At 50.0% G+C, this 27,227-nt stretch overlaps 3 protein-coding genes and 1 non-coding gene across 8 annotated transcripts; 3 read left to right on the top strand and 1 right to left on the bottom strand.

The window, feature by feature from the left end:
• The first annotated feature begins 1,844 nt into the window (after window positions 1–1,844).
• Clk2 (CDC like kinase 2) lies at window positions 1,845–13,871 on the top strand. Of its 4 annotated transcripts, none has more exons than XM_076862123.1 (13): window positions 1,845–1,981; window positions 3,673–3,842; window positions 5,279–5,504; window positions 6,204–6,288; window positions 6,639–6,705; window positions 6,879–6,995; window positions 8,147–8,313; window positions 9,048–9,142; window positions 11,478–11,607; window positions 11,702–11,784; window positions 11,939–12,018; window positions 12,414–12,504; window positions 13,345–13,871. In XM_076862123.1, exons 2-13 carry the CDS (start codon window positions 3,673–3,675, stop codon window positions 13,528–13,530), a joined length of 1,497 nt encoding a protein of 498 aa, XP_076718238.1. In that variant the 5' UTR covers window positions 1,845–1,981; the 3' UTR covers window positions 13,531–13,871. The 4 variants fall into 4 exon arrangements, with proteins under 4 accessions (XP_076718238.1, XP_076718237.1, XP_076718236.1 ...); XM_076862122.1 differs by having other exon boundaries at window positions 6,201–6,288; XM_076862121.1 differs by having other exon boundaries at window positions 5,276–5,504.
• Window positions 13,872–14,359: 488 nt separating this feature from the next.
• On the top strand, window positions 14,360–19,683 carry Scamp3 (secretory carrier membrane protein 3). The gene is made up of 9 exons (XM_076862126.1): window positions 14,360–14,573; window positions 14,923–15,000; window positions 15,807–15,929; window positions 16,019–16,139; window positions 16,692–16,820; window positions 17,775–17,934; window positions 18,042–18,143; window positions 18,669–18,786; window positions 19,236–19,683. The coding sequence occupies exons 1-9, from the start codon at window positions 14,508–14,510 to the stop codon at window positions 19,380–19,382; spliced, it is 1,044 nt and encodes a 347-aa protein (XP_076718241.1). The 5' UTR covers window positions 14,360–14,507; the 3' UTR covers window positions 19,383–19,683.
• Window positions 19,684–20,094: 411 nt separating this feature from the next.
• On the top strand, window positions 20,095–26,632 carry Entrep3 (endosomal transmembrane epsin interactor 3). Of its 2 annotated transcripts, none has more exons than XM_076862111.1 (12): window positions 20,095–20,890; window positions 21,088–21,144; window positions 21,344–21,454; window positions 21,561–21,680; window positions 21,952–22,059; window positions 22,823–22,995; window positions 23,117–23,216; window positions 23,556–23,625; window positions 23,887–24,432; window positions 25,815–25,883; window positions 25,974–26,227; window positions 26,318–26,632. In XM_076862111.1, the coding sequence occupies exons 1-12, from the start codon at window positions 20,666–20,668 to the stop codon at window positions 26,489–26,491; spliced, it is 2,007 nt and encodes a 668-aa protein (XP_076718226.1). In that variant the 5' UTR covers window positions 20,095–20,665; the 3' UTR covers window positions 26,492–26,632. The 2 variants fall into 2 exon arrangements, with proteins under 2 accessions (XP_076718226.1, XP_076718225.1); XM_076862110.1 differs by having other exon boundaries at window positions 22,820–22,995.
• LOC143405386 (U2 spliceosomal RNA) lies at window positions 25,147–25,336 on the bottom strand. Its single transcript, XR_013092086.1, has one exon. It is a non-coding gene; the product is annotated as a U2 spliceosomal RNA (small nuclear RNA).
• Window positions 26,633–27,227: the final 595 nt, after the last annotated feature.

Raw genomic sequence — 27,227 nt, 5'->3', positions numbered from 1 at the left:
TCATCCTTCTCCTTACGCTTATTCCTGCTTTCTGAGCTCCTCCAAGCTGCTACCCTTAGTATATTTCCTGATTTTGCCAACCTTCAACAAATGCAACTCTTTAGGGACTCTTAGCCATATTATAAAGCCATGCTTATCTGGGCTCAAGGACAGACCAATGAACAGGTAAATTTCAGTGCTGTGATGTTAAAAGGTATAAATTCCTGAATATCTCAAATTCTTCCTTTCATATCTCTATCTCTCTCTGGTGCTAGGGACTGAACCCAGGCATACTAGGCTCTGCCATTGAACTACATCCCCAACCCTGCCAGTCATTCTTCTAAAATCCAAATGTAGCTGTAAAGTCCTTCAAACTTCCCCATTTTAGGACTGCATTGAAGCTCTTTAGCATAATTTACCAGGAACTGCAAAATTTGAACCTAGTTTCAACTCTCTTCTGATAGTCCCTATCTTGAAAGCCAGGACTGCTATAATGCTGAAATGCATTGTTCTGTCTTGTCTCCAGGTCCTTGCAAACATTTTCTCTGCCTGATATTCTCCTCCAATTCACTTTCCAACAGTTGAGATCTCAACTCTTAGGAAACCTAGAAACAGATTTCCAACTCCTTTCCCTAGAGTCTAGTCTAGAGACTTCTTACAGGAGTCAGGGCACCACTTTTTATAACAGCTCTTGTTACAGGGTTGACAATATAAGTTTATAAGACAGTCTCATCTCCATTGTACGTTGAGATTCTGGAGTACAGGAGACTTGTGCCTGGTAAAAAGCTGGACACAGAGTGGACACCCATTAAGTGTTTGCTGAATGAATGAATGAATGATCTAGGAAAGTGTGCAAGATTGAAATCTTCACTCCTTTCCAATTCTTTCACTCCCCCTCTTTTCTATGTCACAGAATTTCTCCTAATTTTTAATCGATTTAATCTCCATCATCTCTGACGATCTTCCACCTAGCTTCACTCTGATATTCCCTGACTTGATTTCTCAAGTTATTTTGTTTCCCTTCCAATTTTCCTTTCTGACCATTTCTCAATTCCTCTGCAGTGTCTCTAACTGTCCACTTTGCCTTAAAGTCTTTCTCCTGCCTGTTATTTTTAAAGATTCAGTAAATTTATACTTCTTACATATTATGTAAAACATATAAGAGTTTTCAAGTGATCTCCCCCGCTAACACACCTCCCGCTTTTTTGGCACTGGGTTCTCCCCTTTCCTCCCCAGCCATGCACCTGCCCCACCAGTGCTTAACTTTCGTTCAGGACAAAAGATGGGAACCTCTCTGTGCTGGGGTTGGGAAGTGAAACTGCTATAAGAAATGGATATTTTTTGGCTCTGCTGAAGTGTCAGACCTCACCACCAAGTCTCACCAGAGTCAGGTCTGCCGAACAGCGACACCCTATAAATACAATCCTTTCAACCTCCTAAGCTAAATAAGTAAGCCACAGATGTGACGGGAAAGGACAGGAGAGCGGAGGAATAGGAAAGGACAGGAGGCGGGGCAGAGCGAACCAGGTACACGCCCAGCGCGCCCCGAGTCCCTCCCGGCTTCCAGGAACTTCCGCCTCCAGCACCTCCCGGGCTCTGACAGACCGACGCCCGCGAGCAGCCGAGCACGTGGTGGCGCGCGCGGCCCTGGGGGCGGAGCTGAGGGGGGTCGCTGGGAAGCGACGCAGGACGTGCGTGCGTGCGTGCGTGCTCGCTCACGGTGGCGGCGGCGGAGCGGAGAGGCCAGGGCCGGAGACCGAGCTGGGATCGGGCCCTGGGCGGGGGCGGTGCGAGCGGCGCCGAGCGGATCTTGGGGGCGGGGACGAACCGGGGCGGGCGGGACTGGAGCGGAGCCCGGGAACGGGGCGGGAGGTCCCAGGGTCCCGGGTTGGGGGGGTGGAGCCGCACTTCGTCGCCGCGGGGGTGCCGGGACTCCGGCCGCAGTGCCGCCGCCATCACGGACTTCCTGTGGGACAAGCGCACGGGCCTCGCCGCCAGAACGGTGAGCGCGCGGGTTGGCGGACCTCGGGGCCGCGCGGGAAGATGGCGACTGCGGGGCGGACTGGGGTAGGATTGGATTGGGGGCAAGGAACGGGGGCGAGATGAAGAGGAGGGTTGCGATCTGCGAAGCAGTGCAGTAGGGAAATGGGAAAGGAGGTCGGCCGGTACCCGGAAAAACCTATGGGAAAGTTGGAAGGAGGCAAAGTAGGAGGAGTGATGGGGTAAGGATTGGAGTGGTTCCAGAGATGGATGCAATAGAGCTTAATATCAAAGTTGGACCAAGGGGTCCAATCGAAGCCAGAGAAGTATCACTTGAAGCATGCAGGAAGAGTTTCACTCTAGGAGTTAGTTATGGGTTTTATGAGTGAAAAGGTTTAGAAGTTGAGAAACGTAAGCTAGAGAAGCTTTGCGGGGGAAGGCCTGTGAGGGATTTTAATGGCAGTATTATGGGGTGAGATGACATTTATGTAGCTATGCTAATCAAGGTTGGATTACCTGGGAGAAGCTTGTGCTTCCATCTTCTTGGTTTCCTGCCAGTCGCTTTAGGCCAAGAATGCATCAAATATCAACCTCCTCATTTTGAGGAGGTTGGCAAGAAGTGGCCCAGAATGGGAGCCAGATGTTGGAGTCCTTAAACCTTTTGCACACCTGATCCTCCCAGCCCCCACCGGACTTCTGTCCTTGGGCTGTTTTCATTCTGTTCTGCTATTGCCTTCCTGGATTTTGACAGTGATTCTCTCTGATTTTTTTTTTTTTTCTTGAGAAAGAAAGGATTTTTGAACCATACCATTCCAATTTCATTAACTGCAAAGTGGCCATTCTCATCCAAGTAGTGCTGATATTAATTAAAAACAAGTTTTGCCTACTTCTAAGCATAAGATGGGAGGGGCCAGATAAAAAACTGAATGTAATTTGGGCCTGCTTTATTAAAACCTCTCATAAGGAATTTCACTAGAGATGTGAGAGGTGATTAAGATAGTTCAAGGGGCCAGATTCTTAGAACTTGGCAGTGTTTGGTGTTTGCCTGCTATATGTAGAGTTCTGGAAAATTGCATTCCTGCCCTTGGAACACTGATAGTCTAGTTGGTGAGATAAGATATACTTTTTTTTTTTTTTAAGATTAACTTTTAGTGACTGTAAAATATAACTGTAAACTAAAGTTTTATTCTGTTAACTTGTGAGGAACACAGGATAGCACATTTGTGTATTTTAGTCACAGCAGGAATGGACTCTGGCAGTCTCCATCAGCTACACACTTACCTATAATAAGTTGTGGCTCAGACTTGAAAGTCTTTATGGAGCCATGAAGTAAATCAGGGTAGAGCATTTGAACTGAGGGGGCTTTCTAGAGTATTTTACCAAAATTAATAGGTGAATGTATCTTCCAAGAAGGAAGATTAAGGAAGTTGTGAGTGGTAAATAAAAGAAGATAGAATTAGGGGCTGGGATTGTGGCTCAGCGGTAGAGCACTCGCCTAGCACGGGTGGGACCTGGGTTCGATCCTCAGCACCACATAAAAATAAAGGCATTGTGTTGTGTCCATCTACACCTAAAAAAATAAATATATGTAAAAAAAGAAGAAGATAGAAATAACCAAAAACAGCATAACATCTTTGGAACAACCAATCCTTGGAGGAGACTTCTAAAAACCCAGAGCATTCCCTGTTATTTCCATTTTTCGATCCCTTTCAGATGCCTCATCCCCGAAGGTACCATTCCTCAGAGCGAGGTAGCAGGGGGAGTTACCATGAACACTATCGGAGCCGAAAACATAAGCGACGAAGAAGTCGTTCCTGGTCAAGTAGTAGTGACCGGACTCGGCGACGCCGGCGGGAGGACAGCTACCATGTTCGTTCACGGAGGTGAAGCCTTAGGAGGAGAAACTGATTCCAGTTTACTTGCATATTTGTTTGTTCAACAAATGTTTATTGATTACTTGCTAAGGGCATTGTGCTATAAGCAGCTGGCTGAAGGCGATGTTCAAGGTGGAGAAGAAGGGATAGAGGGAGTTTCAGCCCAGTGGTAGAGCTCTTACCTACCATAAGTGAGGCCATAAGTTTAATCCCCTGCACCGAACAACAGCAACATCAAAAAAAGATGGATAGGGCTGGGGATGTGGCTCAAGCGGTAGTGCGCTCGCCTGGCATGCGTGCGGCCCGGGTTTGATCCTCAGCACCACATACAAACAAAGATGTTGTGTCCGCCGAGAACTAAAAAATAAATATTAAAAAATTCAAAAAAAAAAAAAAAAGATGGATAACAAAATGAGCCATTTGTACCACAATGTTAAGAGTATTATCCTGGCGGGGCACATGCCTGTAATCCCAGCAACTCGGGAGTCTGAGCAAGGGGATCACATGCTTGAGGCTGGCTTTGGTCACTTAGCAAGACCCCATCTCAAAATTTAAAAATAGAAAGGATTGGGGATATAGCTCAGTGATAGATTGCTTGTCTAGTGTATGTAAGGGCCTGGGGTTCAATCCTTAGTACCACACACAGATCAAAAAGTGTTATTGTAGAGAAAGTACTAACATGGCTGGGTACAGTTCAGCATACCTGTAATCACAGTGGCTCGAGAGGTGGAGGCAGGAGGATCATGGGTTCAAAGCCAGCCTCAGTAACTTAGCAAGGTGCTAAGCAACTCAGATTCTGTCTCTAAATAAAATACAGAAAAGGGCGGGGGATGTGGTCAGTGGTTAGGTGCTCCTGAGTTCAATTTCTGGTACCAAAAGAGAGAGAGAAAGTACTAACTTGGGGGCTCAGGATGTACCTGAGGTTTGGTTGAATTGAGGCGGCAGGCTGTGTAGTCCAGGGGAAACTTTCCAAGAAAGTGACATCTGAGCTTGTGTATAGTGCAAGTAGGAGTCAAACGGGAGAATTGTGTTCAGGTAGAGGGAAGTATGCGTAAAGGATTATGAGCTGGAGGTAGCTAATGAGAAAGTTAGGCCTGCATGCTGTTAATAATTTAGTGTTTAAACAGAAATGGTTTAGAGCAAAGCTGGATTTTAGTCAGAAATGCGCAAGAAAGAACTGGTTCTTTCTTCAGTTGTGTCACTGGAGAGGAGGAGAGGGAGTGGTACTGCAGATTCCTTTTCAGAGGTCATGGTAACATGCAGTTGTTAATCTTCTGCTTCCTCATCTTACTTCTCTGGTCTTTGATCCTCTCAGAATGACTCTTAAAGTGCCTGAGAGCAATTTTTCTGGCATTACTCTTTGTCCTTCTTGAGGCATGTCCTTGTCTATGGCATGGCAGGGCTTGAACAGATGCACTTAATGGGGATATGTTGTCCAACAGCAGCTATGATGACCATTCTTCCGACCGGAGGGTATACGACCGGCGATACTGTGGCAGCTACAGGCGCAATGACTACAGCCGGGATCGTGGAGAGGCCTACTATGACACAGACTATCGGCATTCCTACGAGTATCATCGGGAGAATAGCAGCTACCGCAGCCAGCGCAGCAGCCGAAGGAAACACAGGCGGCGGAGGAGACGCAGCCGAACTTTCAGCCATTCATCTTCGGTGAGTGTCATCCCAGGCCCTTCCTCTCCCTACTCTTCTTCAGGCCCTCTGGGACCCTGGTAAGTTAGAAGTATCCTTGATCTCAGCTGAGCATTGGGGCATGAACACTAATGTGGGCATTGAGTCTGCCTACCCTCTTGGAAGCTCTCCGACTCTTGAAGGGCCCCAGAATCTACTTTGCAAATGGATGGGCATTGAGCCTTTGTGAACTCCAGTGCCCTCCCTGGCATGTGGGGCTTATTGTGTTGGAGCAACTCTTCTGCCCCAGAGGCTTCCATTCTTTGATAGGGACCTTCCTTGTGAACTGCCTTTTTCACCCAAGCCCTGGGCTCTTAGGCCCCCTCAGGAGGCAAGCTTGGGTGGGGGCAAGGGGTTAGAGACCTGTGCCCACCCAGAAGGGTATTGTGTAGAGCATGGGGTTGTGGGTGACATTGGCAACGACATCACTTCTCTGCTCTGCCCATGCCTCTCCCTGTTCCCGTTTTGGGTTTGGGGACTTGGGATTGTACGCCGCTCTCTCTTCTCACACCAATCCGCCTTACTGCATCTGACGTGTTCCCTTCCACTGTCCCCCATCATCGTCTGTCCCCCATGGCTGGGCGCCTGTGACCGGTGACCCCTCCACCACCCACCCCGTCTCCCTCCGGCCCCCGCTCCGACACCTGGCTTGCTCCGACCCCCCCCGCCCCCCGACAGCAGCACAGCAGCCGGAGAGCCAAGAGTGTAGAGGACGACGCTGAGGGCCACCTCATCTACCACGTCGGGGACTGGCTACAAGAGCGATGTACAAGCCAAATCGTAACAATCCTATAGCCTGTATTGGTCCCATAGCCATCCTAACGTCCCAAGCCAACCCAAGTCACAGCCTCTTTGCCTTTTCTCCGTGGTGTTGTTCATCTGGGTGGTTTGAGTTGCTGTTGAGAATTGACCTCTGTTGTCCACTCCCAGCTCTCATGGCCCCTGGGTTAAAGGTGGTGGGAATCATGCAGGGGTTTCATCCCCTGTGATCATCTGTATCTGTTCCCCTTCCTTCATCTCACCCCAGGTTGCTATACCCTTTTTCCTTCCAATTCAACTCATTCGCCCCCACCTTCTCTCCCTCCCTCTCCCCGACCCTGCTGTCTTTTATTTCAGATGAAATTGTAAGCACCTTAGGAGAGGGGACCTTTGGCCGAGTTGTTCAGTGTGTTGACCATCGCAGGTAACTGGCAGCCCTTTCCTACACCACAGTTCCTAGGCATAAAGAAATGGTGGGGGTTACCTGGGACTTTTTTGCTAATTAGCCAAAGTCAGGAATTCTTAGTCCCTACACAGCCCCATTGCATCTGAGATGTTCTCAAGGACCTAGCAAAAGTCTCCCCTGCCAACCTACAGGGGTGGGGCTCGAGTTGCCCTGAAGATCATTAAGAATGTGGAAAAGTATAAGGAAGCAGCTCGACTTGAAATCAATGTCCTGGAGAAAATCAATGAGAAGGACCCTGACAACAAGAAGTAAGCAAACAGAGGAGTGTAGAGGGAGGCTGGGTGGCTCCCCCTGCATAGGGAAGACTCCCAGGCTGGGGTTAGGCAGGCAGGGGTAGATCCTTCCATCCATTCATCTTGTGTTCATCATCTTAGAATAGTACAACGTCAGGTAGGCAGGGCTTGGGACATTCTCTAACCCATTCCTCTTGTTTTCAGGACAGTTAAGAGTGCTTTGCAGTTTGGCCTCATCCCAGGATGACTTTTGTAGAGATACACGCTGAAAATGACCCTGGAACTGAGCATCGATATCTATCAAAAATGAATTAGTGCTTTGAGCTGGGGGTGTAATTCAGTGGTAGAGTGCTTGTCTATCTAGTCAGTAGGCGCTAGGTTTGATTTCCAGCTATCAAAAAGAAAAAAGAAAAAGACCAAAAGTATGCTTTTATGCCTAAACTATGTTAATGAGGCCACACTTATACAGTAATATTTTCACATACATTTATAGGCATTAAGAATAAGAACATTAAAGCTGTTAGAAGACAATAGGTATAAACATGGGCAAGAGTGGCTGATATTGAGTGGATTTTATAGATGGGGCTGGGGTTTAGAAGGGACCATTTGATAATTCAGGGTTCACACTGTTTAGAGCTTGGCACTCAACAATTCTTCAAAAATTAGAATAGTTTTTGAACTATTTAAAATATTGTAGGAAGTTGGGCAGGGTGGTGCACACCTATAATGTCAGCTATTGGGGAGGCTAAGGCAGGAAGATTTTAAGGCAGGAGTTCTGGGGAGTTGGGTACATCATACCTATAATCCCAGTGACTTGGGAGGCTAAGGCAGGAAGGATTGCAAGTTTGGGGCCCTCCTGGGTAACTTAGCAAGACCCTGTCTCAAAATAAAAAGGGGTAGCTCAGTGGCAGAAGCACCCATGGGTTCAATCCTAAGTATCAAAAAATAAATAAAATGTAGGAAAACGTTTGGAAGATTGGCAGGTAGTGCCTCTTGGGTCTCCCAGAAAGGCCATTTGCTAGCTGAACTGAATTTTATGCTAATATTAGCTGGCATGTTTTTACACAATTATATGGAATCAGCAACTGTATAGGCCCTCCTTTTGGAGGGGTGATGGGCAGACGGGAGCTCATCAGACATTCCCCTTCCCCCATCTCTTTTCCCAGCCTCTGTGTCCAGATGTTTGACTGGTTTGACTACCATGGCCACATGTGTATCTCCTTTGAGCTTCTGGGCCTTAGCACCTTCGATTTCCTCAAAGACAACAACTACCTGCCCTATCCCATCCACCAAGTGCGCCACATGGCCTTCCAGCTGTGCCAGGCCGTCAAGTGTGAGTGGGGTGGGCTGAGGTGGACTCTGGGGCAGCCCCTCCCTCCAGTGGACCACTTCTGTCTCATTTGTGGACTGGTCAAACCCCTAAACAGTCAAAGCACAATTATCCACAGTTTTATTGTTCACTGTCATCTTGGCCCATCTTCTGACATCACTTCTAGATTTATGTCTTCACCATCACTTTCTCACACCCAGCCTAGTAGGAGCTGGGAGACAAGCCTTTGAAGTCGAAGTGTTCAAGGATGTCCTTCCCCCGCCCCCATTAGGAAATTGTTAGCAAACACAAAGAGACAAATGTACTCTATGCTAGAGGTTTACATTCATCTAAATTGAGATGTTCTTTGTTAGAGCAAAGCAAATGGGAAAGTGGAATAATTCAGCTAAGGGGCCAGGTAGAGAATCCAGACAAATACATATTTCCACTGAGTTCACAGCCATACAATTTCACATAATTGAGTTCACAAAATGTCAAGATATTATACATGTCAGATTCAGTACAAAACTACCACCCGTAAAAAACATCTTTTTTTTTCCCCCCATCAGTTGAGATACATTAGAAAGAATAGGTCTTTTTAGACCAGGCATTTCATTTAGTTGTAGAGCAGAAAACAGCCCAGTGATTCTGGACCTGCCTCCTCACCAGCGTTGCTCTGGGTGCTCAGCTTGGGGTCAGGTGGTGCCACTTAGCTCTGGCCACCTGAACTAAGCCTGATCTGCCGTTCTCCTCTGCAGTCCTTCATGATAACAAGCTGACACATACGGACCTCAAACCTGAAAATATTCTGTTTGTGAATTCCGACTATGAGCTCACCTACAACCTAGAGAAGGTAAGATGAACAGGGTCTGTTCTTGGCCCGCGGAGGCAGATGGCTGGCCCACTTGGCCTTTGCTTAGCCCATTCTGTCCTCCCTTATTTTTTTCCTCTCTGACTCCAACCGGGTAAAACTAGAGTACTAGAATAGGGAGGGAAAGATTTAAGAAGACCTGAATTAGAAGAGAGCTTGGATAAAGGGCTTTCCAATAGAGTGAAACTGCCCTCTTTTTTTGTTTTGTTTTGTGAGGAAGGAAGGCTCAGCTCCCTGGACTAACTGGAGATGATAGACCTCTCAGAGCTTAAGCAGCTCTCCATAGCTGGGCATGGTGGCCCACGCCTATAATCTCAGCCATGTGGGAAACTGAGGTAGAAGGATCAAAAGTTAAAGGCCTCAGGGCTGGGGATGTGGCTCAAGCGGTAGCGCACTTGCCTGGCATGCGTGCGGCCCGGGTTCGATCCTCAGCACCCACATACAGACAAACATGTTGTGTCCGCCAAATACTAAAAAATATTTTTTTTTAAAAAAGTTAAAGGCCTCAGCAATTTAGCAAGACCCTGTCTCAAAAAAACAACAACAACAACAACAAAAAAAAACTGGGGATAAAGAAACCATGGGTTAAATCTCTAGTATAAAACAAAGGAAAAAGCAGCTCTCCGTCTCTTTTTTTTAAATTGTTGATGGATCTTTATTTATTTATATGTGGTGTGAGAATCAAAACCAGTGCCTCACACTTGCTAGGCAAGCGCTCTACCACTTAGTGAGGCCTCAGCCCCTCCATCTCTTGACTCTTTTGCTACATGTTACATATTTTCAGGAAAACAATGTATCGATCGTGTGAGTATAGTCTTGTGATACAGACTTGCAGCCACTCCATAATCAATCTTTCTCTCCCTCCTCATACTGGGGTTTGAACCTTATGGTACTCTACTGCTGGGCTATTCCCAGCCTTTTTTATTTTGAGACAGAGTCTTGCTGAATTGCCCAGGCTGGCATTAAACTTGTATTCTGCCTAAGCCTCCCATGTAGCTGGAATTGTAGACCAGCACTACTGTGTCTGGCTCACCCCTCCTGGTAATAGGGATTGATGCCAGGGTACTGGGGCTGGCCCCAAACTTTTTTTTTAGTTGCAGTTGGACACAATACCTTTATTTGTTTAGTTTCATGTGGTGCTGAGGATCGAACCCAGTACCCCACACTTGCGGGACAAGTGCTCTACCACTGAGCTACAACCCCAGCCCCTGGCCCCAAACTTTTGATCCTCCTGCCTCAACTTCCCGAGCTGCCAGAATTACAGGTGTACCCCACCATGGCCAGCTTCCTTACTCTTAAAAGTTCTTCAGTAAACCAGGAGATCTTCTGTGGTGTGTGGTAGCATGCCATAGTTGGCTAGGTTTTTGTTTTGTGGTACTGGGTTTTAAACCTGGGGACAGGGCACTCTACCACTCAGCCACATCCCCAGACCATTTATTTATACATTTTCAGTACTGTGGATTGAACTCAGGGTGCTTTATTTCTTGGCTACATGCTTTTTTAAAATTAATTTCTAAAAATAATTTTTGTAGTTGTTGATAGACCTTTATTTTATTTATTTATATGTGGTGCTGAGAAACCCAGTGCCTCACACATGCCAGGCAAGTATGCTACCGCAGAGCCACAGCCGCAGCCCCTCATCTATCTATCTACCTATTTATTTATTTATTTATTTATTTATTTATTTATTTATTTATTTTAAAGAGAGAGAGAGAGAATGAATTTTATTATTTATTTTTTAGTTTTTGGCGGACACAACATCTTTGTTTGTATGTGGTGCTGAGGATCGAACCCGGGCCGCACGCATGCCAGGCGAGCGCGCTACCACTTGAGCCACATCCCCAGCCCCTATTTATTTATTTTTGAGAAAGGGTTTTGATAAGTTGCTGAGCCTATCCTCTAACGTAGGATCCTTCTATTTCGGCCTCCACACTCACTGAGATTGCAAATGTGTGCCGCTGAACCTAGCTTTATATTTTATATAAATATAATTTATATAACTCATATAATATATAACACAAATATATATTTGTATAGTATAAATATATTAGGGTCTCCCTAAGCTTCCCAGGCTGGCCTTGAATTTGTGATCCTCCTGTCTCAGTTTTTTTCTTTTTTTCTAATTTTTTAAGTTATAGATGGACACAATACCATTTAGTTTTATGTGGTCCTAGCACATGCTAGGCAAGTGCTCCACCAGTGAGCTACAACTGCAGCCCCTGACTCAGCTTTTTGATTTGCTAGAGTTGACTTTTTTTAAGAGGTAGAATACTGGTTTGCAGTATAGTTGTTCATTCACTCTCTGCCTTGCTCCTAGAAGCGAGATGAGCGCAGTGTGAAAAGCACTGCTGTGCGGGTGGTAGACTTTGGCAGTGCCACCTTTGACCATGAGCACCATAGTACCATTGTCTCCACTCGGCATTATCGGGCACCAGAAGTCATCCTTGGTAAGGGCAAGGGCGATCCAGGTGTGTGAGGTGATGTGGTGGGGCCGGGGCCCTCTAAGTCTCATAATATCTTTTCCTTCCCACTCCCACTCAGAGTTGGGCTGGTCACAGCCTTGTGATGTGTGGAGCATAGGCTGCATCATTTTCGAGTACTATGTTGGCTTCACCCTCTTTCAGGTAAGTGGTAAGGGGTCTTACTCTACTACCTGGCATTCTTCTGCTTGATTTTGTTGTCTGCTGAAGAATTGCCTGTTCACTCCTTCGCATTGCCTATCTGGCAGCCCAGCTTCCCCTTGTCAGTCCCTTACTTAGATCTGCCTTTGTTTCCTAGACTCATGACAACAGAGAGCATCTAGCCATGATGGAAAGGATACTGGGTCCCATCCCTTCTCGGATGATCCGAAAGACAAGGTGAACTTTGAGTGGGAGGGGCTTAACCCTTATCATTTTCTCTTTTCAGTATAGGTCTATTTTATATCAATTTTATTTATTTATTTATTTATTTTTGATACCTCCCCTTTCCCCACTTTTTTTTTTATTAATTTTTTAATTTATATATGGGCAGCAGACTGTATTACAATTCTTATTACACATATAGAGCACAATTTTTCATCTCTCTGGTTGTATACAAAGCATATTCACACCAATTCGTGTCTTCATACATGTACTTTGGATAATAATGTCCATCACTTCTAACCCCATGCCCCCTCGCTTCCTTCCCCAGTTACTCTTTAATGAGGAAATAAGTTAAGAATCCTATAATAAGGAAAACCTTCTAAGTTCCTCAACCTCCCCTTTCCCTTTAGAAAGCAGAAATATTTTTACCGGGGTCGCCTGGATTGGGATGAGAATACTTCAGCTGGACGCTATGTTCGTGAGAACTGCAAACCACTGCGGGTGAGCCAGGCAGGGGATAAATGGAGCCCATTGCCCAGAGGTCAGTTCTTAGGTAGTTTGTCCCTGGAATGCATTTCTGCAAGCATAGGGTTAGGAAAGGAAGGAAAGAAAGCTGAAAGAAGACACCATTGGTCAACAAAGGTGAGATAAGAGGAGTGGCTTTGTGGAGGGAAGGAGATGATAACCTTGACACCTATATGCCAAAACAGTGTCTTGGATTCTTTAGGTCAGACAATAAATTACCTTTTGAAGAGCTTATATTTTAATGAGCTAAAGAAGATTCATGACCTTAAGGATCTACAAATAAAACTCTGAAAGAGAGTATGAAGGAGACCTGGTATTTAGCAAAGCGTCTGCCTTGCATTCACAAACCTCAGGATTCAACCCCCAGTTCCAAAAGAAAGAAAGAGTATGAAGGAGTAATTGTGCTGGTGGAATGGTGGGTGGAGCTGTAATATCAGAAATGCTGGTCTTAGTTTGGTCAATGTAAGATAGCATTCCAGGCTGGGTGCACCATGCCTGTAATCCCAGCAGCTCCTGAGGTGGAGGCAGAAGGATTGTGAGTTCAAAGCCAGCCTCAGCAACTTATTGAGGCCTCAAGCAACTCAGTGAGACCCTGTCTCTAATAATAAATACACAATAGGGCTAGGGATGTGGTTCACTGGTCAAGTGTCCCCAAATTCAATCCCCAGTATCTCCATCCCACTGGGGGGGGGGGAAAAAAGCATTCCAGTCAGTTCCAAGGAGGGCCTTAGATGTTTCTCTAAGATTAAGAAGTAGGGCCTTGAAGAAGAGGCAGGATTTCTCCTGTCTCACCTTTTTCCTGCCCTCCTCCACCAGCGGTATCTTACCTCAGAGGCAGAGGACCACCACCAGCTCTTCGATCTGATTGAAAGCATGCTAGAGTATGAACCTGCTAAGCGATTGACCTTGGGTGAAGCCCTTCAGCATCCTTTCTTCACCCGCCTTCGGGCTGAGCCACCCAACACCAAGTTGTGGGACTCCAGTCGGGATATCAGTCGGTGACGATCAGAACCTGGGCACCCCTGCATCTCTTATAGCAGTGGGTGTCCAGTCTCGGACACTGGTGCTTTTTTATACAAGATTACAGAGCCTGAACTCATTCCCTCCTGGTTCCCTGTACACCTGTGAATATGTGAAATAGTGTAAATATGACAGAACTTGTACTTATCACTTCAACCCTTGCCTTGTACATAATGCTGTTCATCCACACTCTTCCTACCTTCACCTGCCCCCTTCCATGGATTTGGAAGTGGGCAGAGTGAGGTAACCAGGTAGCACCTATCCCATGTTTTATAAGGAATTTTGTACAGTCTTTGTGAAATAAAATGACGTGCTTCATCTGACCCCCATCCCTGGAATTTGAGGTTTGGGGATGCTGGGGTGGAGGGATGAGACAATTGGCAGCTTTTCTGAACTTGGGTATGAAGGGAGTCCATCTCATCCTTTAAAATAAAGCCTAGTCACCAGTTTGTCCACCTAGGGTCAGGATGGTAGTAAAGAGTGGGACAGCATTTCTTGCAGATCTAAATGGAGAGAGGTTATAGGGTGGTACTTCTCTGATCTGGAGTTATGGGGTTGGGAAAGAGGGCTCACTGGATCATCAGGCTGCACTCCAGGACAGCCAGAAACTGAAAACTTGGGGTCCCGTTGCTGGCTGGCTCGTCCCAACGTGAGGCCATCTGGGAAGTGTAGTTCGTTGGTGAGAGGAAATCATGTGGGGGAAGGGGCGGTGCTTGGCTACCCAGACTGTATTGGAAGTGTCACGTGAGGTATTTCCGTCTTTTATTTTGGCTAAGGCGCAGGCGCAGCCGGTCGCTGCTGCGGGGATCCTTGCCATCCTTCCGGTCGGTTCAGCCAATCGGTGCACGGAGAAGCCAGGCGGACCGAGAGGAGCGGAGGGAGCTCCAAGGGCCTCCGCCGCCGCTACCTCCGCGGTAGGGGCGTGGAGGGCAGGGGCGGTCGAGCCCGCGGTTGCAAAAATGGCTCAGAGCAGAGACGGCGGAAACCCGTTCGCCGAGTCTGGCGAGCTTGACAACCCCTTTCAGGTGATTTGCGCTAGTCCCGATTGGCCGGTCGGGTTGATTCTTTCTGATTATTTCGGGTCTGGCTAACTTGTGTTCCCACTCGTGACATTTGATTCGGGGGAGTGCAGCCACGTGGGGGTGATGGGGACTCCAGAGCGGTGAGCCCTTGTGGTTGGGGGGGGGGGGCGGACCCTGCCCCTCTAAGAGGCTGGTATTGGTAGTCTTGGGTGATGAACTTAAAGGTAGTTAGTATTGGGCCAGCCGTGCCTCCGACGGAGCCGTACTGGGAAACACGGGTAGTTTAGGAGAGGTCCCGAAGAGTTCCCTCGGAGGCACTGAGTGCCAGCTAAGCCCAGGTCTTTGCCCTCAGGACCCAGCTGTGATCCAGCACCGACCCAGCCCTCAGTATGCCACGCTTGACGTCTACAACCCTTTTGAAACCCGGGAGGTGAGCAATTGGAGAGCACAGGAGGGCAAGAAAGGGAAGAGTAATGATAAGCACTGTCGTGTAGGTGCAGGGAACATTCGTGCATGCAGATTCCGGAAGGAAGAAGCACAGCTCCTGGGAAGACACCAGTCAGCCGTGGGATGTCTAATCCTGGGGACTCCGGGGCCAAGGAGTAATCTGGTTTGAGTTCTAAAAGTCAGTCCTGGGAGACTTCCTTGAAGTAAATCAAGATTGGGAATGTCAGAGTTGAGAAAAACTGCAATTAGAAGACAAAGAATGAGGAAGATCATCCTGTTTGTCCTACTAGAATAGAAAGTGGTGGGTTCAAAAAGTTAAGGGAGAGCTGGGCCCAGGGGAACATGCCTGTAATCCCAGCAACTCTGGAGGCTGCGACAGGATTACAAATTCTAGGCCAAACTGGGCAATTTAAACCCTGGCTCAAAATAAAAAGGGTTAGGGTGTAGCTCAATGGTAGAGCGCCCCTGGGTTCAATTCCCAGTACTGCAAAAAATAAATTAAAAAATACCCGACAAAAAAGTCGTTCAGGGGGTGGATGTGTAAAAAAAAAAAAAAAAAAAAAAAATGATTTCAGTCATTGTTAAAGAATTGGATGTGAGGGGTGACCAGGACTACTGCAGGTAATAAAAGAGTTCTTTAACATAAATTCAACACAAGAACTAACTTCCTAACAACTTAGAGAAGGGTTGGTATCTTAGGTAATAAATTCTGCTTCTAAGGTTTTCAAGTTGATTCTAGGTTCCTGTGTTATGAGACACTGGATGATCTATTAAATCTTTTCTCAACAGCCATCACCAGCCTATGAGCCTCCTGCCCCTGCACCATTGCCTCCACCCTCAGCTCCCTCTGTACAGCCCTCAAGAAAGCTCAGCCCCACTGAACCCAAGAACTATGGTTCCTACAGCACTCAGGTAAAGAGGGCGAATGCAGGGCGGGGGGCCAGGGAGAAGCGCCAGTCCTGGGTTCCAGGACTCACACCTCCCTTGCTCATGCTGGGCAGGCCTCGGCTGCAGCGGCCACAGCTGAGCTGCTAAAGAAACAGGAGGAGCTCAATCGGAAGGCAGAGGAGTTGGACCGCAGAGAGCGAGAGCTGCAGCATGTTGCCCTGGGGGGCACAGCCAGTAAGTGGGTCCCTGATAAAGTGAGGAAGAACTTCTGACAGTTTGGAAGGAGCAAAAAAAAAAAAAAAAAAAAAAAAAAAGACTTAAGAGTATGAGCTCTATATCAAACTGCTGAGTGTGAGGTGTAGGGACATTAGCCATGACCTGTTAGCCAAATTACTTTTTTTTCCCCCCAATATTGGGGCTTAAACCCAATGCCATGCACTTGCTAGATGAGCATTCCCATCACAGAGCTGCACCTCTAACCCCTTGGGTGGGTAGGTAATCTTGAGTGTTTCAATTTATTTATTTGTAAATTGAGAGTAACATTTGTATCTCTTTGACAGAATTGTTGTGGGGGTTAAACAAAGTTGTTGGCAAAATGCTTAGCACCATGCTCAGATGTTGCAAATAATAATAAACATTTGCTATTACTGTTGTTTTTTCTCACTCTCCCTTTGTTTCCTTGGACCCAGAATTGAGAGGACTTGGAAAGGGAGGAAAGGGGGACTGATTCCCTCATTGGTCTCTGCTTCATTTCTGGGGTCTTCTTGCTCTCTTTGTGCCTTACAGCTCGACAGAACAATTGGCCCCCGCTACCCTCTTTTTGCCCAGTTCAGCCCTGCTTTTTCCAGGACATCTCCATGGAGATCCCCCAAGAATTTCAGAAGACAGTATCTACCATGTACTACCTCTGGATGTGTGAGTACTAAGATGCCTTTTTGGAGGAAGTTATGGGTAGATTTTTTTTAAAGCCCTCGAGTCCACTCAAGAACCAGAAGTTTCATTTTGCCTCAATATTTGAAAATAAAGTAATTTATCCAGGGATCTTCTTGGGTTACTTTTTTAAAAATTGTATTTAAAACTCAGACCTACTCACCAGCTTGCTAGCAAGTGTATTTTCTCATCCCCACCATTTCTTTTTGTCTCCATGCATAAATAGGTGCTCATTGATGTACTGTGCATGGAGTTGAACTCTGAATTCTCTTGCCTCAGCCTCTCTTGTTGGTGAGATTTTGTGTGTGCACTACTATGATCAACTGCATTCTGAATTCTTTTTTTTTCCCATTATAATTATATATATAGTGGGATTTACCATGCCGTTTTTGTACTCACACACAACATAATCTGATCAGTATCATTTCACAATATGTTCTGAATTCTTTACAAATAATTTATTCATCGTGGTGCACATCTGTAATACCAGCTACTTGGGAGGCTGAGGCAGGAGGATAGCAAGTTCAAGGACAGCCTGGATAACTCAGTGAGACTTTGTCTCAAAATTAATTTAGTCATTTATTTTTTTTGGTGGGGGGGGCGCTAGGGATCAAACTCAGTACCTCATACTGAACCCTCAGCTCCTCAAAATAAAATTAGAAAAAGGCCTGTGGACATAGCTCAGTGGTAATATGCCCCTGGGTTCAATCCCCAGTTCTACCACCAGAAAAAAAAAAAAAAAAAAAAATTCTTTGCCAGTGGATTCCTTATGATTGAGGTTTGCTTATTCCATTGTTGTGAAGCCGATTCCACCAAAGCTGGAGCTGCCTTTCTTCCCTTACACTGTCAGACCTGGGGAGGGTTGAGGGGAGGGCGTGTAAGGAGCTTTTCTTGCAGTTCAGGAGGACCTGTCCTTTACCCTGTCCCCCTGCTCCTTAGGCAGCACTCTGGCTCTTCTCCTGAACTTCCTCGCCTGCCTGGCCAGCTTCTGTGTTGAGACCAGCAATGGCTCCGGCTTTGGGCTTTCTCTGCTCTGGGTCCTCCTTTTCACTCCCTGCTCCTTCGTCTGCTGGTACCGCCCCATGTACAAGGCTTTCCGGTAAGTGGGTGACTGGGGACCTGGGATGGGCCCCCCATCAGCTTCTCCAGCCCTAATTTTTCTCCCAATCTCCCCATCTCCCCCCCCCCCCCCCCCGCCCTTTGCAGGAGTGACAGTTCATTCAATTTCTTCGTTTTCTTCTTCATTTTCTTCGCCCAGAATGTGCTCTTTGTCCTCCAGGCCATTGGCATCCCAGGTTGGGGGTTCAGGTCTGTAAGGCTGCCAGCCACTCTTATCCTCCCTTCTAATTTTCTAGACCAAGCCAGCACTGGATACTGGAATACAAGTTGTTTGGAAAAAATTTCCCCCTTGGGAGGTTCTAGTTTAATGAGAAAGACAGGACATAATTAGCGTAGAACCCAGACAACTCTAGACAGGCAGAGACTAAGGAGAAGAGGTCTGTGTGTGGTCAATCTGAGAAGGCTCCCTAGAAGAGAAATATGTAACAATGAAGAGGGGAGAGAGCATCGTCAACAGAGTAGGGTCTGTTTGGAGGGAGGATGCTCAGAAGAACTTGCAGAACTAGAGCTAATGGTTCACAAATTGGAATTAAAATGTGAAGAGTGCATGTAGTGGGGATTGTGGTTCACGGCATGCTGCCAGACTGGCAGGGGAGTGACTGCTGATGGGAGGGGTGGGGGTGGGACAAGTCAGGACTTACTGAGTGGAGAAGCTGGGAGGACTTAGAGCCAGTTGTGAGCAGCCCTTGTTACAGGCACATGCCTCCCCTACAGTGGCTGGATCACGGCTCTGGTGGTGCTGAAGAACAACACAGCTGTAGCTGTGCTTATGCTGCTGGTTGCCCTGCTCTTCACTGGCATCGCTGTGCTGGGAATTGTGATGCTAAAACGGGTGAGGGGCTGTGTGGAAGGTGGGGCCAGGAGGGTGAGATCATGGGTCCCTAGGGGCCTTATTGGAACAGGAGGAATGGGAGCAGGCCAGATTGAGGGGTGGGTTCTCCACTAATGGACTCCTTATGTATATGGGGGAGTGTCTGTACAAGTTTGTGTGTGGGGAGAGAGGGTCAGAGTCCAGAGGGAAAAGAAAGAACAGCAGGGGCTGGGGTTGTGGCTCAGTGTTAGAGCTCTTGCCTAGCATGTGTGAGGAACTGGGTTTGTTTCTCAGCACTGCATATAAATAAATAAAGGTCCATTAACAACTAAAAAAAAAAAAATTAAATAAAATGATTATATTTTTTTAAAAAAGAACAGAACAGCAGGCTGGTGAGAGGTGGTGGTGTCAGGTGGGGCAAGGCAGCAGTGACTGGACTATGCTGAAATGTCTCTGCCCTCTTCCTGCAGATCCACTCCTTGTACCGTCGCACAGGTGCCAGTTTTCAGAAGGCCCAGCAAGAATTTGCTGCTGGTGTCTTCTCCAACCCTGCGGTGCGAACCGCAGCTGCCAATGCAGCCGCAGGGGCTGCCGAAAATGCCTTCCGGGCCCCGTGACTCCTGACTGGGATGCCCTGGCCCTGCCACTTGAGGGAGCTGACATAGCCCCATCCCTGAGGTTTCTGGGACTTGGGGAGACATCACTACTTGATGGCTTCTCCATAGTGCCCCCAATTCCACGGCCATGACTGCTGAGCCTGACTTGGGGGTGCTGGGAGCCCACTGTGACCTATCACTGCTCGCCCTTCCCCCCATCAGGCCACACTGCTGCCCCTCTCACACACCCCAACCCAGCTTCCCTCTGCTGTGCCAAGGCTGTCGCTTCGGTTATTTAAATAAAAAGAAAGTGGAACTGGAACTCACCTGTTTCCTGAAAATTTAATGGGGATTAAGTCTTATAAAGAGTGGAGGGTACTTGGGGGAAACAGAAGCCTTCGCGCTCGGGAACGTCAAGGCTTGCGTGTCCCCTGGGAGCTGTCGGCCGGCCGGGCAGGGCGGGGGCGTGGAGGCGCAGAAACATGGGGAGCCTGGTCCCCGCTCTCCACGAACCACGGGGGAAGAGGCCGCCGTCAGCCGCGGATGCCGCAGCTTGCAGCTGGGAGACCGGGTGGGGCATCACGTTAGCGACTTGGCCAGGGGCTGGGCCCGCCTCCGCCGGCCTCCCCACCCTCCTCGGGTCCCTGGTCCTGACTACAGTTCCCAGGGTGCACCGCGCGCCACGCCCCTCCACCGGCACCGGCCCCAGCCCCATGCCCCGCCCCTAGTGTCCGACCTGCTGCAGCCGAGCTGGGGGAGCGGAGCATGGGGGGATGGGAGCAGGACAAGCGACCCGGGAGTCAGCGGCACCGCGGCCTCTCCCCACCAGGCGGCCCCGGATCCTACTGGACATCCTGAGGGCGTACCGACTGCGCCTCTAGAGTCACCCCGCGACCACCCCTCCCCTCTTTAGACTTCTACCCCCCTCGCCTTTACCCTTCCCACCCATTCCTGGGCTCCGGACCGCCGCCCTCTCCTCTCTCTGGAACCGGCCCTTCTCGGCGCCCCTCTTCCCTAGGGAGATGCGATGAGCCGGTGCCCCCGCGCCTTCATTGCCGCCCCGGGCACAGTGCCCATCCTGTGCCCGTGGTGGGGAGGGAGCACCCCGAAGTCCCTCCGTGACGCCCCTCCCGTGGGCGCCCCCGCAGCTGGCGTCCCTGGGCGATGTCCCGGGGGACCCAGCCAGGGGGCGGGCTCTAGAGCGAGGGGGGTGGAGAGGAGAAAGAACCCGGCCTTGGGTGCCTCTGAGATGCTCCCAAGCGCCAGGGGGGGCCGAGCGAGGTGCAAGCAACCGGGCGGCAGGCATGATGCCCTCGCCTAGTGACTCCAGCCGCTCGCTAACCAGCCGGCCCAGCACTCGGGGCCTCACCCACCTCCGCCTCCATCGACCCTGGCTGCAGGCCCTTCTCACGCTGGGGCTGGCCCAGGTTCTCCTGGGTATCCTGGTGGTAACCTTCAGCATGGTGGCCTCCTCCGTCACCACCACTGAGAGCATCAAGAGGTCCTGCCCATCTTGGGCTGGATTCTCGGTGAGTTGGGTGCACAGTGGTTGGGTGGGGGAGGCTCCTCGGGCCCCACCCCTCCTCACCAGCTGCAAGCCCACATCCTCGCCTCTCCTCCCTCTCCTGGTCCTTTCCCTCCTTGCAGGGCTGGGTGCATCCTGTGGCCAGGGGCTCACCCAGGTGCCTCCCCTGCCAGGCTGAGCCTGTGCCCACTCTGTCCCCAGCTGGCGTTCTCCGGGGTGGTTGGCATTGTGTCCTGGAAGCGGCCATTCACTCTAGTGGTAGGTGCCAGGGTCCAATGCCCACCGGGAGGCAGGTGCCCAGCACAAGAGGGGATGCCCACTTATGCCCTCAGGAAGGGAATTGGCTCTTCAGTTGGTGCCAGGCAGGGATGAAGTGTCTGTGAAGGAGTGGCTCCATCCATGGTAGAGGGGTACTCATGAAGGTTCTAGACCTGAGTTGGCACTCTTTTTTCCCCAGATCTCCTTCTTCTCCTTGCTTTCGGTGCTCTGTGTCATGCTGAGCATGGCTGGCTCTGTTCTCTCCTGTAAAAATGCTCAGCTGGCCCGGGACTTCCGAGACTGCTCCATGGTGAGATTTGAGGAGGCAGAGCTGGAGAGAACTGATTGGGGGAGGTGTGCAGGATACCTGAGTTTGTCCTGACTCAGGCTGCCTCACCCTCCCCACCCCTACTCAGGAAGGAAAGGTCTGTGTGTGCTGTCCCTCTGATCCCCTACCTCGGCCCTGTCCAGAGTCAGGGCAGGAACTGAAAGTTGCCCCTAACTCCACTTGTGAAGAAGCCCGAGGTGCCCTCAAGGTGAGCATGCACGCCACCCCACTCCTCCAGCCCTCGCAGTTCCTTCTTCTACCGAGTTCCTGGGTGTCATTCTTGCCTCCTCTCCTGAGGTTCTCACAGGGCCAGAATAGTTGGGATGTCTAATTTTTCAGTGCTGGGGATCAAACCCAGGGCCTTGAGTATGCTAGGCAAACACTCTTCTCCTGAGCTACATCCCCAGCCCTGAGAATTTGTGGGATTTACTACGTGCCCCAAGCCCTCACTCCCCTTCCCCTTTCTCTTCCCTTCCCAGAACCTGCTCTTCAGTGTTTGTGGGCTCACCATTTGTGCCGCCGTAATCTGTACTCTCTCTGCTATTGTCTGCTGCATCCAAATCTTCTCTCTGGACCTCGTGCATACGGTGAGTGGGGAGCTAGGGCCAGGGCCAGGCAGGCATGGTGGGATCAGGGGCTTGTGAGACCAGGCTTGATGGGACAGTGGCTACAGGTCTAGCTTCCAAGTATTAGGAGCTATGGATCACTGGGCATGATGATGATTGGAGAGGTATATTTAGCTTGCCAAAGGGAGGATGAAGGGGACAGATGGGAATGAGTTAAATACCTGATGCCTATCTGACCAGAAGAGGGGGCTTTAGAGTGCAAGCCTGGGTGGGGTGGAGTCAACAAGGTCCTAGATGGAAATGGGGAAAAATAAAAGACAGTTCTGTAGCAATGGAGAACAGGTGGTGATTCTGGAAATGAGGCCATAAAGAGGAGGAATTTTTGTCAGGCATTCCTGTGGTCCCAGCTAGCTGGGAGGCTGAGGCAGGAAGATTGCAAGTTCAAGGCCAGCCTATGCAACACAGCAAGACCTTGTCTCAAAATAAAATAAAAAGGGTTGGAGCTCTAGCTTAGCGGTAGAGCACTTGCCTGGTACATGCCAGGCTCTGGGTTCCATAGAAATACCATGAAAAAAAAAAAAAAAAATCTGGGTGGGCAGGACCAGAGGTGGAGGTTCAGGGTGGGGGCAGGGTTAAGGAGGAGCTTCTTGTGGGTAAGGGAGGAGCCTGAAGTGGAGTTTCTTGGAAGGGGCAGGACCATAAAAACAAGGTAGAGAGGAATTCTGGCCAAAGAGGTTATTCCCAGAAACTAGGCTCACTGACCTACTTGCTTGCTCCACAGCAGCTGGCCCCTGAGCGCTCTGTCTCAGGCCCCCTGGGGCCTCTGGCCTGTACATCCTCACCTCCAGCCCCTCTCCTACACACCATGCTGGACTTGGAGGAATTTGTACCACCTGTGCCCCCACCGCCCTACTATCCTCCAGAGTATACCTGCAGCTCAGAAACAGATGCACAGAGGTGAGGTCCTGCTGGGAAAACTGAGGAAGGGGTCTGGGGTTGGGCCTGGATTGGTGGGGGAGGGATCTTCATGGAGTAGGAGTTACTTTCCAGGCATTGATCCTCTTCCTTATCCTACCAGCATCACATACAATGGCTCCATGGACAGTCCAGTACCTTTGTACCCTACTGATTGTCCCCCTTCATATGAGGCCGTCATGGGACTACGAGGAGACAGCCAGGTGAGAGCAGGATTTGGTGCAGTCTGGGAAGCCAAGAACAGAGCCTGGTAAGCTGAGCAAGTTGTAGGTGATGGTTAAGGATAATAATAGTTCTCAAGATCATTAAGCACTACCACATCCACTGTCATCTTTGATCTTCCCTAGAGCCTGGTGAGATGGGTAGGTTAGGAACTTGTATTTCTATAGTACAGATGTAGAAAGTGAGGCCCACTTAAATTAAGTGACTTGTACAAAGTGACAAAGCTAGTTCAGAATCTACTTCTCCCAGAGCTCTGTCCAGGCATGGAAGAGGCCATGCCAGCATGAGGGGCTGACCCTTGGCCCTTGTGTCTTCTACAGGCTACTCTGTTTGATCCTCAGCTTCATGATGGCTCCTGTATCTGTGAGCGTGTGGCCTCCATTGTAGACGGTGAGCAGAGTCAAGAGGGGTGGGTAGGGGTTGGGCGGCCAAGGACAGCATGGCTGGGTGGGAGCAAAAGGAGGGGACTCTGGCTGAGCTGATGACTTAGGGATAAATGAGGGCTGTGGCTTCTTGGAACCCTGGACCTGTCTGTCTCCTCTGAGATAACGCTGGAGGCACAGTGGCCCTTGGAAGGCTGGGCTTGGGAGATGAGGACTGTCTGCCTGGGCCCGGACACCTGGTGCTATCAGTGCCTCCTGCTGCCCACAGTGTCCATGGACAGTGGGTCTCTGGTGCTGTCAGCCATCGGTGACCTCCCGGGCGGCTCTAGCCCTTCAGAGGACTCGTGCCTGCTGGAGCTGCAGGGCTCCGTGCGCTCCGTCGACTACGTGCTCTTCCGCTCCATCCAGCGCAGCCGCGCGGGCTACTGCCTCAGCCTGGACTGCGGCCTGCGAGGCCCCTTCGAGGACAGCCCCCTGCCTCGGCGGCCCCCACGGGCTGCCCGCTCCTATTCCTGCTCTGCCCCGGAGGCCCCACCCGCCCTGGGTGCCCCAACTACAGCCCGCAGCTGCCACCGGCTGGAGGGCTGGCCACCCTGGGTGGGACCCTGCTTCCCCGAGCTGAGACGACGGGTCCCCCGGGGAGGCAGCCGCCCCGCAGCGGCCCCTCCCACGCGAGCCCCCGCTCGCCGCTTCAGTGATAGCTCAGGTTCCCTCACCCCACCGGGGCACCGGCCTCCTCATCCGGCTCCCCCGCCACGGCTGCTGCTGCCACGGTCCCACAGCGACCCGGGCATCACCACCTCCAGCGACACTGGTGAGCCTTCCCTTCTAACTCTGCCACTGAGGGGAGGAGAGGCACTGGGATTCGAAGGTCAATTATACCCACCAGGACTTGGGACCTTTTGAGGTCCCTGCGAAAAAGGAAAGGACGCTCTTGCAGTACTCCCCCCACCCCCTGTATGGCGGGGTTGAGCCCAGGCATGCTTTACCACTGAGCTACGCCCCCGGCCCTTTTATCTAATTTTGAGACAGAGCCTAACTAAATTGCCTAAGCTGGCCTTGAATTTGTGACCCTCCTGCCTCAACCTCCCAAGTGGTGGGATCACAGTGGGTAGGCCAGCTGCAGTACACTTCTCTGGTACTCCCTCCCCAGGGACAAAGCTTCCACCGATTCTTGGCTAAAGTGGAGGACCTTATTTTTTCCCTCTCAGTAGTGGGGATACAGCCCAGGGCCTCACACTCACTAGCAAGCACACTACCACACAGCTACACCCCAGCATCTGACTTTTTTTTTTTTTTTTTTTTTTTTTTTTTGTACTGGGGATTGATCCTAGGAACATTTTGTTTCTGAGTTGCATTCCCAGCCCCTTTTAAATTTTATTTGGAAATCGGGTCTTGCTTAATCACCAAGGCTAGTCTTGGGCTTTTGATCCTCCTGCCTCAGCTTTCCCAGTAGCTGATATTACAGGGAACATTATGCCACCACACCCAGCTGGTACTTGTTTTTGTTGTTTTTAAATCTCCCTGAAGGGGGTGCACCATTTCTAGAGGGACTGCAATACCCGGTCGATGTGCAGAGTGGACAGAGCAAGCTCCTATTCCATCTCCTGAGTCCCCAAATCCATTTACTATATTTTCCTCAAATAGAGGACATATCAGATAGTAAGCTGACAGGAACGATACTCCACTTGGTCTTAGCCAAAAAGCAGAGAATCAATGACTAGTTCCATGGTTCCCAAGTTTGGGCTGCTTACCTAATCTCTTCAAACCTCAGTTTCTCACCTGTACAACAGGTGTAATCACAGTATCTCAACCAGAAGTGCTATGGAGTGGCTGAGAAAGGAGACAGAGGAAGTGGCCTATGGCCATGCCACAGTGAAGGCACTCACTCTCGTCTGATCTGGGAAGCTCAGCAGGACTAGGCCTAGTTAGTACTCAGAAGGCAGATGATGCAAGTGAACAAGCACTAGTTCAGGAATGACTCTGCTATGAGGTGCTGCAGCCCCGAATGACAACACTGTCATCCAGTCTTTATGCACCGTCCCATCTGGTTTCTTGCAGAAGTGGGCAGAGATGATGATCTCTTAATTGGATGTGGAGATAGGAGCCATGCGAGCTCTCTGGGCTCACAGGAGAGTGGGGAAGTGGTGGGTGTATCCACAGAGTGCTCTCATTTACTCCTTGTTCCTCCCCCAGCTGACTTCAGGGACCTTTATACCAAAGTGCTTGAGGAAGAAGCTGCCTCTGTTTCCTCTGCAGATACAGGTCAGGCGTGCGGTTGGCAACTGGGAGGTGGGGATGACTGTCTGGCCCTCTCTGTTCCTCGCATAGCCCAGTCTCTTCTCCTCTCTGCAGGGCTCTGCTCTGAAGCCTGCCTCTTCCGCCTCGCCCGCTGCCCTTCCCCCAAGTTGCTGCGTGCCCGCTCAGCTGAGAAACGGCGCCCTGTGCCCACCTTCCAGAAGGTTCCCCTCCCCTCAGGCCCTGCACCTGCTCACTCTCTGGGAGACCTAAAAGGAAGCTGGCCAGGCCGGGGCCTGGTCACTCGTTTCCTCCAGATGTCCAGGAAATCCCCAGACCCCACAGGCACTGGAGCTCATGGACATAAGCAGGTAGACATGAGGGGAGCCAGGAAAGATCCCTGAAAAGCCTGAAGCACCAGGTTGAGCCATACTGATGCCCTGTCCTGTGTCCCTCTCCAGGTGCCCCGGAGCCCATGGGGCCGGCCAGGCCGAGAAAGCCTCCACCTCCGCAGCTGTGGTGACCTGAGCTCTGGCTCCTCTCTGCGGCGCCTCCTGTCTGGCCGGAGGCTGGAGCGTGGGACGCGCCCCCACAGCCTCAGCCTCAACGGGGGCAGCAGGGAGACTGGGCTCTGACCTGGGTTTCCTGTTACACTGAACAGATCCAGATGAATCCTGGGGCCACAGGTACCAGCTGGTCGGGACCAGCAGCCCCCAGCACCCTCTTGCATTGGCTGGCGCGCGTGCACACACACACACACACACACACACACACACACACACTAAAAAACCAAAAACCCGCTATATATCCCCAGAAGTGTCTCTTTCCCTCTGCCTTTGGGGCTCCTGCTGCTTGCCTCTGCCCCTTTGGACTGGGAGAGCTTCTGTCCTGTGCTGCATGGGTATTCAGGCTGTCAGGGGGATGCCCCTGCTTACGGCATCGGAGGAGGAAAATTAATACACTCCCTCCAGCTCGAGAGTGACTGATTCTCAGGGGCACTCTGGTCAGGGAAAAAAAATGTGTCCTGGGTGTTTAGGTAGAGGGGAATCTGTGCCTGTGTGATGGGGTGATGAGGTGGGCAACGAAGAGCCAGAAATCTAGGTGACCTCTTAGCTCTGCCACCTCTAGCTGCATGACCTTGGGCAAGTAACTTAACCTCAATTGCCTGATCCATAAGACATTGTGAAGATGAATGTTTGTAAAGCTCTTAACACACAAAGTAAGCCTTCAATAAATTTCAATTTCCCCCTTCTCTCTTGGACCTTTTTTTTTTTTTTTTTTTTAAGATAGGATAGGATCTTGCTAAGTTGCTGCCCACTCTCTGGAGTAGCAGGCATTCTAGGCATTTGCCGTGCCACTGTGCCCATCTTT

The sequence above is a fragment of the Callospermophilus lateralis genome, chromosome 7 (assembly GCF_048772815.1).
Source record: "Callospermophilus lateralis isolate mCalLat2 chromosome 7, mCalLat2.hap1, whole genome shotgun sequence".
Lineage (NCBI taxonomy): Eukaryota > Metazoa > Chordata > Mammalia > Rodentia > Sciuridae > Callospermophilus > Callospermophilus lateralis.
Note: the sequence above shows the minus strand (reverse complement) of the source record. Positions and strands in the feature narration are given on the sequence as shown.